Source organism: Dendrobates tinctorius, unplaced genomic scaffold (assembly GCF_039654945.1).
Source record: "Dendrobates tinctorius isolate UK_male_01 unplaced genomic scaffold, ASM3965494v1 ptg000334l, whole genome shotgun sequence".
Taxonomy (NCBI): Eukaryota; Metazoa; Chordata; class Amphibia; order Anura; family Dendrobatidae; genus Dendrobates; species Dendrobates tinctorius.
The window spans coordinates 3,392,501-3,406,793 of NW_027362000.1; the positions used below are offsets into that span (position 1 = coordinate 3,392,501).

At 40.8% G+C, this 14,293-nt stretch overlaps 1 protein-coding gene across 2 annotated transcripts in view; it reads right to left on the bottom strand.

The window, feature by feature from the left end:
- The window catches only part of LOC141074815 (forkhead box protein I1c-like), a 74,613-nt gene that overhangs the window by 2,767 nt on the left and 57,553 nt on the right, over positions 1-14,293 (bottom strand). For both annotated transcript variants that reach the window (XM_073562061.1, XM_073562060.1), the window contains exon 2: positions 247-1,126. In XM_073562061.1, the coding sequence (XP_073418162.1) occupies positions 247-829 (583 nt within the window). In that variant the 5' untranslated portion in view covers positions 830-1,126. The remainder of the gene's footprint in view (positions 1-246; positions 1,127-14,293) is intronic.

Consider the following 14,293-nt stretch of genomic DNA (forward strand, 5'->3'; position numbering starts at 1 on the left):
CAGTTTGTCTCCCATAGTTGAGGTCTACCTATGATGTAAATTACAGACGCCTCTCATCTTTTTAAGTGGTGGAACTTGCACTATTGCTGACTGACTAAATACTTTTTTGCCCCACTGTAAATGCCAAAGAATTAACAGTTATTTTTTATATTTATGATTTGAAATATTTTGATTGAAGTAAAATTAATAGATGCTATTGCATCTAAATAAAATAATTAATTAGAATGATTGCAGTCATCTTGTTACCTGGGTCTCTCTCATCTCTTGGCACTTTCTTAAAACAGCCGTTTAGCGATAGGTTGTGCCGAATTGAATTTTGCCATCCTGCTTTTCCTTTCTTATAAAAAGGAAAATTGTCCTCCACATACTGGTAGATCTGGCTCAGAGTTTGCTTCTTTTCCGGAGCATTTTGTATGGCCATAGCTATAAGAGCGGAGTATGAATATGGAGGCCTCACTAAGTTCAGAAGTTCCTCCTGAGCAGCTATGGATAGCCAACCAAGATTTGGACCACTGAAACCTGATGAATTTGGTAGGAATTGTCTCTCAGATCCATTAGAAGGTGGTATATATGAGCTTGGGTTACTTCCATGAATATATCCAGGCATATTGTGGACTCCTGGACCATTAAACCATAAGTAGGAGTTCGCTGAAGTTGGATAGTCCCCGATTCCATAGTTGGCCGTCCTTTGCATTGAATGTAGATTCTGCTGGTTGTACATGGTGAATCTGTCATAATATGCTGACATCTCTGTGGAATCCTGGACAGGTTTTGGATAAGTCTGGGGAAGACTTGTAGAGGTCTGTACTGGAAGATAAATTGAGTCCATACTCTTCTTAAGTACCTTCACACAACAATGTGCTTCTGGAAACAGGTGCCTAAAGGATTTGGAGTGCTGTCTTTATACATCTCTGGAGTAGTGATCCTCCCTTCCTAAGGCCAGTGATTGGTCTGCTTTCACATATAAGTTTTTCTTTTCTTCTCAAGAACCAGTTAGATGCCTCTTTTTAATTAAAAGGGCATGTACAGTGAAGAGCCAATCACCAAAGAAAACAATTTTTTTTTCCATTCATTGTTCTACTTATCTCTGCATTTCAGTATTTTTTTTTCCTAACTTGGATTAAAGCTATAAAATAAAAGTAAAAAAAGAAAAAAAAATTCACATTGTAAAATGCAAGTTCTTCACATGGCTGACGAGAATCTCAAATACTTTATTATCTTTTACACAGATTATCACATGTAAAAAAAATATGTAATAACACAGCATTCCGTTAAGCAAATTAACTAGAAATTCAATAAAAAGAATTAAAAATTAGTATTCTAACACTCTGCGTGGATATAGACAAAGGTGGAGCTGTTCAGGAATAAAAAAAGGCCAAAGTTTCTGAAATGGCACTTTTAAACTGTGGATCATAGTTAACAGTAAAATAAAATTTCTGTTTTGTCCCAATAAGAGTCAGGGGCAACCCTTATTGTGGTCACCAGATGATGAAAAATTTTAAAAATCACGAGAAATTCTTAAGATGACTACATACAAAAATGAGTTATATTTTTGTAATCGCAAATCTATGACATTGCCCTCTATTTTTTCCATACATAGGGGCACACTGATTTTTTTTATTTTTTGAAAAAATGTTTTAAGCATTTAAATACTATTCATTCGATATTTGACAGTAACACCTTAGGGGTCCAGGAATGATAATAGCAAAAAAAAAAAACACTTAAAACTGATTTTTATTTATATGGACCTCAATTACTGCAAAAACTTAATCTGCCGGTGAGATTTAACGTACATTTTTTTTCTAGATTTTACAAGAGGTATTTCCATTTCAGAAACTCGTTGGACATTCACAGAACATGTCGTTCCTCTGGGTGATCCTGCTAACCAGCTACTTATGTCATGCCCTCCATGTGGCCACCATTGGTGGTATTGAGTAGGCCACATATCAGATGCTTTTGACATTTCCAGGAGTTGCCAAACTAGGAATTTACGTTCTATATTCATTTATTACCTCTAAATGTCTATGACGTTGGGCACAGACTGGGGACTTATATGTAGCATTTAGATGCCGTTAATGGAATTATTTCACCCCAATGCCGTAATTACAGTGGATATAACTCTGACTATAGACATCACCACATTCCGGTGGCTTGGTGCACACCAGATGGTTACTATTTGTCAGCTCAATTTCAATTAAGATGGGCAAAGCTTAGATTGCAATGTACATCTCCTCTGTAGTTTTTTCACTTGTTAATTCCTGATTACGTACGAAATGTAAACCACCCAGAAGACAAAAAGAAAAAGTCAACCTAAACACCCTAACAAAAAGAAAAAGACAAAAGCAATGTAAATCAAATTGTATTATCCTCCTGAGTCTTAGGCCGGAGTCACACTACAGCGAGATACGGCCGAGTCTCGCAGGTTAAAACCAAGCTCTGGCACCGGCACTCCGGAGCGGAGAGTGCAGCTCCATGTATTACTGTGCGGCTGCACGCTCCGCTCCGGAGTGCCGGCGCCAGAGCTTGGTTTTAACCTACGAGACTCGGCCGTATCTCACTGTATGTGATCCCAGCCTTACTCTTTTTTCCTGTTTTTTTAAAGCTTTTTTAAACAACTTTTTTCTAAAGGCATCATTAACTTTATATGAAAATATCTATCTTTTTTATAAGAATTAACAAGCTTCGTTCTCATACTCGGAAACGCCATTGATCTGTTTTCCTCAGGTTTTCAGACTTCGGTGGTAATGTGTCATTTTAGGGTTTGAGCATAAAAAATAAACATGTTTCTATTCAATCAAAATTAGATGGCATCAATAGAGGGTTCCTGTGTAATATATATACATATATACATAGAATGCTCAGCATAAATTAGTACACCCCCTTTGAAAAGTAAGCTTTAAATCTATATCTCATGGGGTACATAAACAATTTCCAGAATTTTTGACAAGACTGAGTTTCATAGAATATTTTTTAACCCATAGCATGAAAGTAAGGTTAATATAACTTTCATTACAAAATCTTCAGTTTTACTAAAATTATTTGAGGCAAAAATGAGTACACCCCACATCAAAAGCCGCTACATCTAGTATTTTGTGTGACCTCCATGATTTTTAAGGAAATCACCAAGTCTTCTAGGCGTGGAGTGTAGTTGGTGACATAATGCAACATTTATCTTTTACCATTATTCCAGAACAACCTCTTTTAGAGCCTGGATGATGGATGGAGAGTGATGATAACTCACCTCTCCAGAACTCCCCATAGGTGTTTGGCTGGGCTCAGATCAGGAGACACTTGGCCACTTTTTGCATCAACAAATTAAAACAAAAAACTGAATATTTTGTAATGAAGATTTTATTATTAACTTACTGACATTTTATGGATTAAAAAAAATATTCTATGGAATTCAGTCGTCAAAATTTGGGAAATTGTTCTTGTGTTCAGTTAGATATTGAATAAAATCTTACTTTTCAAAGAGGGTGCTCTCATTTATGCTGTGTACTGTATAAATCAGGAGTTCCCAACATGTGGATCAGGAGCCACATGAGTCTCGCGAGCCCATGATGTGTGGCTCGCGGCTGCCTGCAAGCTTGGTGTATTAGCACCAGATCTAGCAAACAACTATGAAGAGCAGGTCTCTACGAAAGAGCAAATATGACCTTAGAGGTTTGGAGATAATCTTCGTTTGGTAAGCTTTAGACCGGATGATGCTAACTATCAGAGGAGGCGCGCCGCTTGAAGATGGATGCAACAGTGTGTTAGAAGTAATTGACAAGAGAATACTGAATGAAGATATTGGGGAAAACTTTGAATCATAGAATCGTAGAGTTGGAAGGGACCTCCTGGGCCATCTGGTCCAACCCCCTGCTCAAAGCAGGATTCGCTAAATCATCCCAGTCAGATGTCTGTCCAGCCTCTGTTTGAAGACTTCCATTGAAGGAGAACTCACCACTTCTCGTGGCAGCCTGTTCCACTCATTGATCACTCTAACTGTGAAAAAGTTTTTTCTAATATCTAATCTGTGTCTCCTCCCATTCAGTTTCATCCCATTGCTTCTAGTCTTTCCTTGTGCAAATGAGAATAAAGTTGATCCTTCTACAATGTGACAGCCCTTTAGATATTTGTAGACAGCAATTAAGTCTCCTCTCAGTCTTCTCTTTTGCAAACTAAACATTCCCAAATCCTGCAACCTTTCCTCATAAGACAGGGTTTGCAGACCGGTCACCATTCTGGTCGCTCTTTTCTGAACTTGCTCCAGTTTGTTGATGTCTTTTTTAAAATGTGGTGCCCAAAACTGGACACAATATTCCAGATGAGGTCTGACCAAAGAGGAGTAGAGGGAAATAATGACTTCACGTGATCTAGACTGTATGCTTCTGTTAATACATCCTAGAACTGCATTTGCCTTTTTTGCTGCTGCATCACACTGTTGACTCATATTCAGTCTGTGATCTATTAGTATACCCAAGTCTTTTTCACATGTGCTGTCACTTAGCCCTATTCCTCCCATTCTATATATGCTTTTTTCATTTTTATTGTCCAGATGTAGTACTTTGCATTTCTCCCTGTTAAAAACCATTCTGTTAGTTACTGCCCACTTCTCCAGTTTATTTAAATCTTTTTGAATCCTCTCTCTCTCTTCTCTAGTATTAGCTATCCCTCCTAGCTTTGTGTCATCAGCAAATTTAATCAGTTTACCCTCAATTCCTTCATCTAAATCGTTGATAAAGATGTTGAACAATACAGGGCCCAGGACAGAGCCCTGTGGTACCCCACTTGAGACATTCTTCCAACTGGATGTGCAGCCATTTACGACCACTCTTTGGGTCCGATCACTAAGCCAGCTATGAATCCACCTAACAGTTGCCTTGTCCATTCCATACTTAGTCATTTTTTCAATAAGGATTGTATGAGAGACTTTGTCAAATGCTTTGCTGAAGTCAAGATATACTATATCTACAGCATTTCCTTGATCCACCCAATCAGTGATACCGTCATAGAAGGAAATTAAGTTAGTCTGACATGACTTATTAGTTACAAACCCATGCTGACTCTGTTTGATCACTTCATTCTTATCCAGGTATTGACTTACATGTTGTTTAATAATTTGTTCAAAGATCTTTCCTGGTATAGAAGTCAGACTCACCGGCCTAAAGTTGCCTGGGTCCACCTTCTTCCCCTTTTTGAAGATAGGAACAACATTTGCTCTTCTCCAATCTTCTGGCACTTCTCCTGTTCTCCAAGAATTTTCAAAGATTATGGAGAGTGGTTCAGAAATTTCTTCTGCTATCTCCTTCAGTACTCTGGGGTGTAATTCATCTGGACCTGGAGACTTGAATTCATTTAGGTTAGCTAAGTGTTTCCTCACTATCTTTCTGTTTATAGATATCCTGGATTCTTCTATTCTCTTAATAGGACAGTGAATAACAGTTGGTGTTACATTTCCTTTCTGAGAGAAAACAGATGCAAAATAGGAATTTAAAAGTTCAGCCTTCTCAACATCCTGTCTTACCATTTCATCATTTTCATCCTGTAAAAATCCTATAGCATCTTTGACTTTTCTTTTACTTTTGACATATCCCCAAAATCCTTTATTATTGCTTTTGACATCTCTTGCAAGCCTCAATTCATTTTCAGCTTTAGCTAATCTGATTTGTGCCCTGCAGATTCTGCAGACAGCATTATATTCTTCTTTAGATATGCCTCCCTCTTTCCATTTTATAAACATTTTTTTCTTCCTTTTTAGCATGTGCTTAAGTTCTGTGTTCACCCATCCTGGTTTCCTTAAATGCTTCCTATTCTTCCCTCTTTTCGGAATTGTTAACAACTGTGCTTTGAGAATTTCATTTTTCAAGATTTCCCATCCTTCCTGGACATTTTTGTCTTTAAGGATATCCAGCCATTGGATCCCTCCAATTATCTTTCTGAATCCCTTAAAATCTGCCTTTCTGAAATCTAACCTTGACGTCTGAGTCTTCACAGGTCTTCCGCCTCTAGTTATCCAAAATTCTAAAATAGCATGGTCGCTACCTCCTAGGGTTCCAGCCACTTTTACCTCCTCAACCATTTCCTCCCTGTTTATAAGGATTAGATCCAAGGTAGCAGTTCCCCTTGTTTTCTCCCCTACCTTTTGGAAGATAAAGTTGTCAGCAAGAGAGGATAAGGATTTCCTTGACCTGTTAGTTTTGCCTGAGAGAGATTCCCAACAAATGTCTGGATAGTTGAAATCTCCCATGACAACTATGTCATATTTTTTGGAGAACTTGGCCATTTGATGCATAAAGAGTTCATCCATATCTTCAGCTTGCACAGGCGGCCTGTAGTAAATGCCTACAATGGTGTCCTTTCCATTGTTCTGTCCTTGTATTCTTACCCAAACAGTTTCCACAGAACTCCCAGTCTCTGAAGCTTCAATCTCTGTGCAGATATATGCGTTTCTAACATACAATGCAACACCCCCTCCTCGTTTATCAAGTCTGTTTCTTGCAAATAAGTTGTATCCTTCTAGTCTTGTATTCCAATCATGTGTATCGTCCCACCAAGTTTCAGTGATTCCAATGACATCATATTTCTTTTCCTGTGTTAGTAGTTCCAATTCTCCTTGTTTGTTGCCCATGCTTTGTGCATTAGTATAGAAACATTTTAGTTTGTGATTGGTTTCTCTTTCTCCAATATTGTTATTAATTAGATTCTTTCGTCTTTGTTCTTCCTTTCCACTTCTATTAGCAGAGTTCTCAATAGCATTTGTCAGGTGTATGGCTTTTTCTGGTCTTTTGCTTCCCTTCCCATGTTGTTCTAGTTTAAAGCCCTCCTTACAAGTGTAGCAAGGCGACTTCCAAATACATGCTTTCCAGTCTTCGTATTGAATCTTGGTATACTGCCTGGGTGATTTTTGTGGAAAAGCTTTGGCTCTCATTATAACTGTAATGACTAATGAGGGCTCTGTGTTTGAGGGTGTGGGTGGTGGATGTGGCTTGCGATTCTCTCTTAGGGTCCCGTTTCACATAGCAACGCACCAGTGATCCCGACAACAATACGGTCGCTAGTAAGATGTCAAACAGGCAGATCTCTTCAATGACGCACCAGCGATCCCGACAACTATACGACCTGGTAAGGATCGCTGGTGCGTTGTCACACAGCAGCTATTCTGAACGATTGCAGCCTGCGTCCCTGAGTTCTGCGTTGCCAACGAGGTCGCTTGTCAGTGTCAAACACAGCGATGCATGCTGGCCAGCGGGACGCTGGACGATGAAAAAATGGTCCAGGACATTCGAGCATGATCAGTGATATCCAGCGGGGGGCGGGCGGTCGCCGCTATGTGTCACAAGTAGCGAGGTCGCTGTTGCATCACAAAATCGGTGACACATTAGCGATCTCGCTATGTGAGACGGGGCCTTTAGACTTAAATGTAACTCGAAACTCTCTCTCAAAGCTGTATGTGGTTCTCAAGGTCAGAAAAGTTGGGGACTACTGATATACATAAATCGCTTAGTTTTCAAATGTCAGTGGCCTTCTAGTCATAGAAAACCCTAATTAGTGCTCTCCAGAAAATGTCACTAGATATCTTAAGGTCCCCATATCTATTAATGTTCCAGCATTTTATCTGGATGTGTATGTAGTCTTCTCAATGCTCCACTGATAAATGAAGCCTGTAGAAAAAAGAATAAGGCAGGTTGAATGTAACCCCTTCCTGAACATTTTTTGCGCTTTTGTTATTTACTACTCTTCTTCCAAGAGCCATAATTTTATTATTGTTCAGTTACATAAGGGCTTGTTTCTTGAGTGATGAGTTGTAGTTTTGAATAACACCACAAATTTTAGTATCTAAAATGCAGAAACAGAACAAAGTGGAGTGAAATGGTGAAAAGCCATAATGGTGACATTGTTTTCTTGCATTTTACCGTTACGGCGATCATTGTTAAGCTAAAATAACCTTCCAATGTGATTCTCCAGATCAGTTTGATTACGATGATACCAAATTTGCATAGTTTGCTTTAGATTTCATTGGAAAAGAAAAATTGGTTTGTATCAATTTTTTCTCTAGAGCCATATATATTTTTTTAATTATTATTTTTTTCGTCAATAGAGCCGTGTAGGATTTTTTTTTTTTTTTTACATGACGAGCTGACGTTTTTAATGATACCATTTTGGGGGACACAGGACATTTTAATTGCTTTTGCAGCAACCACAAAATACAATTCTGGCATTTAGTTTTATATTTGCAGGGGGCATTTATGCACACTTTATCCAAGTACAGTTTATCAAAGTACTGGCAGTTATAACATGGATGAATGTGAAACACATCTCTATTCTCTTCATACAGGTAACCAGCTTTTCCAATCTCTGCTCTGAATCCACTCCTGTGTCTCCATTCAATGTCAGCAAGCAGTTAATCCTGAATGCTATCTCTGTGTTTTCAACTCTGCAAGCTTATATATGGTATATAGTTTTTTTCAACTTACTCTGCTTGTCCCCTTATGTCGTGAGGTCAAGAAACTTTTCAAAGTGCTTTATGATCCATGTAGTGCTGGACATGTGTTTATTTGACCACAACATTTTATTGGGTCCTGGTGTCTCAATTTAGTGTGATTGATTAACGAGAAGAGAGAGAGCCAAAAAAAAAAAAAAAAAAAAAAAAGTTCTAAGTCTTATCCTCCTATATATTCAGACATAGCTTGGGGATAGCATTTATGCACACTTTATCGAAGTACAGTTTATCAAAGTACTGGCAGTTATAACATGGCAGTTAGACAGGGCAGGAGACAGGTAAGACATTTATATACATCTACTCCCTGTACATTTGGAGTACAACAAATATATACCATATGCATTTGTGTAATTTATATCCTGGCTGCTGCATTCACACACATCCACCGCCCTGGCATTAACTCTCTGCACTCCATTCACATTGGCCCCTCGCTTCTTTCCTCTCCTATGTATAGCATTCATGCTCTTTTCACGTTGTTAAACTGCACAGATCCAGTCAGTCCCACCATTCAACATCACAGACGCTCTCACAAATCACTTAACCATCTGCTCACTCTTTCTATCCTCCTTCTCCTAGTCGCAGGAGACATTGCTCCCAACCCTGGTCCCCCATTCTATAGAAAGTCAAACCTCCCGACTGCTACACTCAGAAACCCCTCTAATCTTATTAATATTCCCTGCATGCCATCTGTCTCTCTTAATTGTGCACTTTGGAATTCTCGCTCAGTGTGTAACAAACTCTCCTTCATTCATGACTTTTTCCTTTCTAATTCTCTTAACCTCCTGGCTCTTACTGAAACCTGGATCCAGCAGTCAGACACTACCGCTGCTGCTGCTCTTTCATACGGGGGGGGCTTCACTTCTCTCATACCCCAAGATCAGACAATAGAGCTGGTGGAGGCGTTGGTCTGCTCCTATCACCAAAATGTACCTTTCAGGTTATCCCTCAACTACCCTCACTTGTCTTCCCTTCTTTTGAGGTCCATGCCGTCAGACTCTACACCCCCTTCTCCATGCGAGTGGCGGTGGTGTATCGTCCTCCCGGCCCCTCCCATCAGTTCCTGGATCATTTTGTCACTTGGCTTCCACATTTTCTCTCCTGTGACATCCCTACCCTCATCATGGGAGATTTCAACATCCCCATTGCTCTTCCCCTCTCACCATCTGCTACTCACCTTTTATCTCTAACCTCCTCATTTGGCCTTTCACAGCTTACTAATTCTCCAACGCATGAAGACGGAAACTCCCTCGACTTGGTCTTCTCTCGGCTTTGTGCAGTGGATGATTTTGCAAACTCCCCTCTCCCGCTCTCTGACCACAATCTTCTTTCATTCTCTATCAAGAACTGCCAGGCTGCTCAGGTCACCCCCACTGTCCAGACTTATAGAAACATACAGGCCATTAACACCCAGAAACTTATGAAGAACTTGCAGTCTTCATTGGCCCCTATCTCCTCCCTCATGTCCTGATTCTGCATTGAAGCATTACAATGAAACACTTCAAACTGCCCTGGATGAATTTGCACCCCCTATAAATAGAACACCACAACGCAGATGGCGACAACCCTGGCACACGGTGCAAACACGTTTCCTGCAGCGGTGCTCCAGGTGCGCCGAACGTCTGTGGAGAAAATATAATCTACCCGAAGATTTCATCCATTTTAAGTTTATGCTTCGAACATACAACACTGCCCTTCACCTCTCCAAACAAACCTATTTCAACACCTTCATCACCTCACTGTCCAATAACCCGAAACGTCTCTTTGACACTTTTCATTCTCTACTCAATCCAAGAGTACAGGCCCCAACCACAGAGCTCAGAGCTGACGATCTGGCCAATTACTTCAAAGAAAAAATTGACCAGATCCGACAGGAAATTATCTCCCAATCACCTCATACCATGCACTGTCCTCCCTCCCCCACTGCATCTAACTCACTCTCTGATTTTGAACCAGTCACAGAAGAAGAAGTAAGCAGGCTCCTTGCATCTTCTCGCCCAACTACTTGCACCAGTGACCCATTTCCGTCACAGCTCCTCCAGTCCCTTTCCCCTGCTGTCATCCCTCACCTAACTAAAATATTTAACCTCTCTCTCTCTTCTGGTATTTTTCCCTCCTCATTTAAGCATGCCATCATACATCCACTACTTAAAAAACCATCCCTCAACCAAAACTGTGCCGCTAACTATAGACCTGTCTCTAATCTTCCCTTCATCTCTAAACTCCTGGAACGCCTGGTCCACTCCCGTCTTATCCGCTATCTCTCAGAAAACTCTCTTCTCGACCCTCTCCAATCCGGTTTCCGCTCTTTACACTCCACTGAAACTGCCCTCACTAAAGTCTCTAATGATCTGCTAACAGCTAAATCAAATGGTCACTACTCCATGCTAATTCTCTTGGATCTCTCTGCAGCATTCGACACTGTGGATCATCAGCTCCTCCTCACTATGCTCCGTTCCATTGGCCTCAAGGATACCGTTCTCTCCTGGTTCTCCTCCTATCTCTCCGACCGCTCCTTTACTGTATCTTTTGCCAGTTCCTCCTCCTCTCATCTTCCCCTTACTGTTGGGGTCCCCCAAGGATCGGTTCTAGGCCCCTCCTCTTCTCCTTGTACACTGCCCCTATTGGTCAATCAGTAGATTTGGTTTCCAGTACCATCTCTATGCTGATGACACCCAATTATACGCTTCTTCTCCTGACATCACGCCAGCCTTTCTAGAAAACACCGGCGATTGTCTAAACGCTGTGTCTAATATCATGTCCTCACTATATCTGAAACTGAACCTGTCAAAGACTGAACTCCTGGTGTTTCCTCCCTCTACTAATGTACCTATACCCGACATTGCCATTTCTGTGTGTGGTTCCACTATTAGTCCCCAGCAACAGGCCCGCTGTCTTGGGGTCATACTTGATTCCGAGCTTTCCTTTGCCCCCCACATTCGATCACTGGCTCGCTCTTGTCATCTGCACCTCAAAAACATTTCTAGAATTCGACCTTTTCTTACCTTTGACTCTGCAAAATCTCTGTTTCTCTTATTCATTCTCGCCTCGACTATTGTAACTCTCTTCTAATCGGTCTCCCTCTTACCAAACTCTCCCCTCTCCAATCTGTCTTGAATGCTGCAGCCAGGATCATATTCCTCACCAATCGTTACACCGATGCCTCTACCTTGTGCCAGTCATTACACTGGCTACCCATCCACTCCAGAATTCAGTATAAACTTATTACCCTCACTCACAAAGCCCTCCATGGCTCAGCACCACCCTACATCTCCTCCCTTGTTTCAGTATACCACCCTACTCGCGCCCTCCGTTCTGCTGATGACCTGAGGTTAGCATTCTCAATAGTCAGAAGCTCCCACTCCCGTCTCCAAGACTTTACACGTGCCGCGCCAATTCTTTGGAATGCACTTCCCAGGTCAATACGATTAGTCCCCAATCCCCACAATTTTAAGCGTGTCCTGAAAACGCATTTATTCAGACTGGCCTACCGCCTCAACACATTAACCTAATCTATCCCTGTGTGGCAGAGCCAAAAGTTCTACCATAACCAGGTTCCCCGCATCATGTTCCCACATGCTTTATGCATCCATTAGCCCTCTGTGTCCGTACTGTCACACACCTAACATTATGGCTGGTCCATACAATCAGGGCAACTGTTACCACCCACCTTTCGTGTCTACCTCTTTCCTCATAGACTGTAAGCTTGCGAGCAGGGCCCTCACGCCTCTTGGTATTTGTTATAATCTACTGTATGTGATTATTGTTATGCTGTAATGTCTATTGTCTGTACAAATCCCCTCTGAAATGTAAAGTGCTGAGGAATATGTCGGCGCTATAAAAATAAAATTTATTATTATTATTATTATTTTGATCGGACTTTTACAGACACAATAACGATAATGCCAAAAGGTTTTATTTATTTTTACTTTTGCTGAATTTTGAATTGTGAAAGAAGAGGTGATTTAAACTACTTTTATTTTAAAACTTTTAAAACTTTTTTTCTTAATCTTCGCTGTATTTTTTAGTCCTTTTAGAGAACTTGAACCTGTGATTACTTGATCTCTTATACCTTACAGTGTAGTGTTATTGATCTCTTAAGTAATCTTGGTCCCCAATGCAGTTTATTTGGAAAAAAGAAAATATAACGTACTTTGCGCTCAGTGTCTGGCATTGGCTGAGGTGCTAACATCACATGAACAATGAGGTAGTCAATCATTTAGTTCAGCGGCTCTGATGAGGATGTTCCTCTACATAGACTGAGCCACTGAACTCTGTAATTGGCTTTCATGATGTCGATATGACATCAGCGCCTCATATTATAACACACCGAGAGCAGAGACAGAGTCACCGGTTGATCTGAAACAGAGTGCAGAGTTTGGCTAAGTTTTTAATGCCAAACTGGACCTAGTGACCAAGATTTCAAGAAAGGATACAACTCGTTAAATATTTCTGCGCAATGCCTAAGAATTTTGATCACTACCAGTCTTCACAATGACATGTCAGATCAAGTAAATATAGTCACAGGTTGGAGACCAGTTTGGAAATTGACTTAGGCCATGTGCACACGTTGCGTATTGTGCAGCAGATCCGCAGCGTTTTTGGTCCTGCGGATCCGGTTCTGTTTCTGCTGCAGTGTACAGTACCACTCTAGTCAATGGAAACTGAAAAACGCAGTGCACACGCTGTGGATTTGCTGCGGTTTTAAATCCGCAGCATGTCAATTTTTTGTGCAGAATCCACAGTGGTTTAACACCTGCTCCATTGTCCAGGTGTCAAACCGCAGGCTAATCCACATGTAAAACGCAGGTCTTTTGACCTGCCGATTTACCTGTGGATTTTTCCAAATCCGTGCGGAAAAATCCGCAGCACAATCCGCAATGTGTGCACACCACCTTAAAAAGCAAGCTTTAAAGGCTAAATAAATTGATACTTATGAGGTCAATATTAGACTAGGTCGACACCAGCGTACATTCTATGATCCGAGAGTATCAGACCGATTATGCTAATCACACTCTGATCAGATTTTGATCAGAGCATGATTCAGTTCTCTCAGTTGAGAAGATCGTGAAATAAAAATTCTACTTCTCTATTCTGTCAGTCCGTGAAAATCCGAGTGCACCGAGTTGACATCCGAGACGAGTCAAATGTTTTCCACAGACTCATTGACTGGCATCACCAAGTGCGATCCAAATATCAGCCCAAACTCAGGCATGCTGCGATTTTCTGACATTAGCACAGCCCTATAGAATAACATTGGTCCGAATGCGATCTGACATTTTTTTCAGATCACACTTGTACTGAAAATACGACTGTGCACAAGCCCTTAGGGAGGTGAAAGTCCATGGGTAGGACATAGTGCTAGATCTCTTTTAGTGTTTTGTTTATATAGAAATAAGACTAATTTCAGACTTTATGCTGCTCTAGACTTCAATGAGGGAACTATGAATAAGTGCTGCCACTGTGTCTCCACCCTTGTGTGCACCAATGAGACAATCACATATACCCCAAGGGACAGAAACTATGATAGCAATGAACACCAGAAACGCCAGACCTGTTGTCCTCCAGAGAGTTAACACTTCTTTGTCTAGATATAGATCCTTATCTTTTGGGAGGAGCAGGTAGCTTGTTTGGTCTTTGCCACCATTAGACATTCCTCAGTCTGGACAGTTACACAGGAAAATATCTAGTCACTTGGTCCTTGTGCTTAGTTGCCCATACACTTTAGATAGCTGCTTGCCAATCAAAACAATCATTGACCTGACAGCTATCTGTCCCAAAAGGGTGATAACTATAAAGGGTGTCTATGGG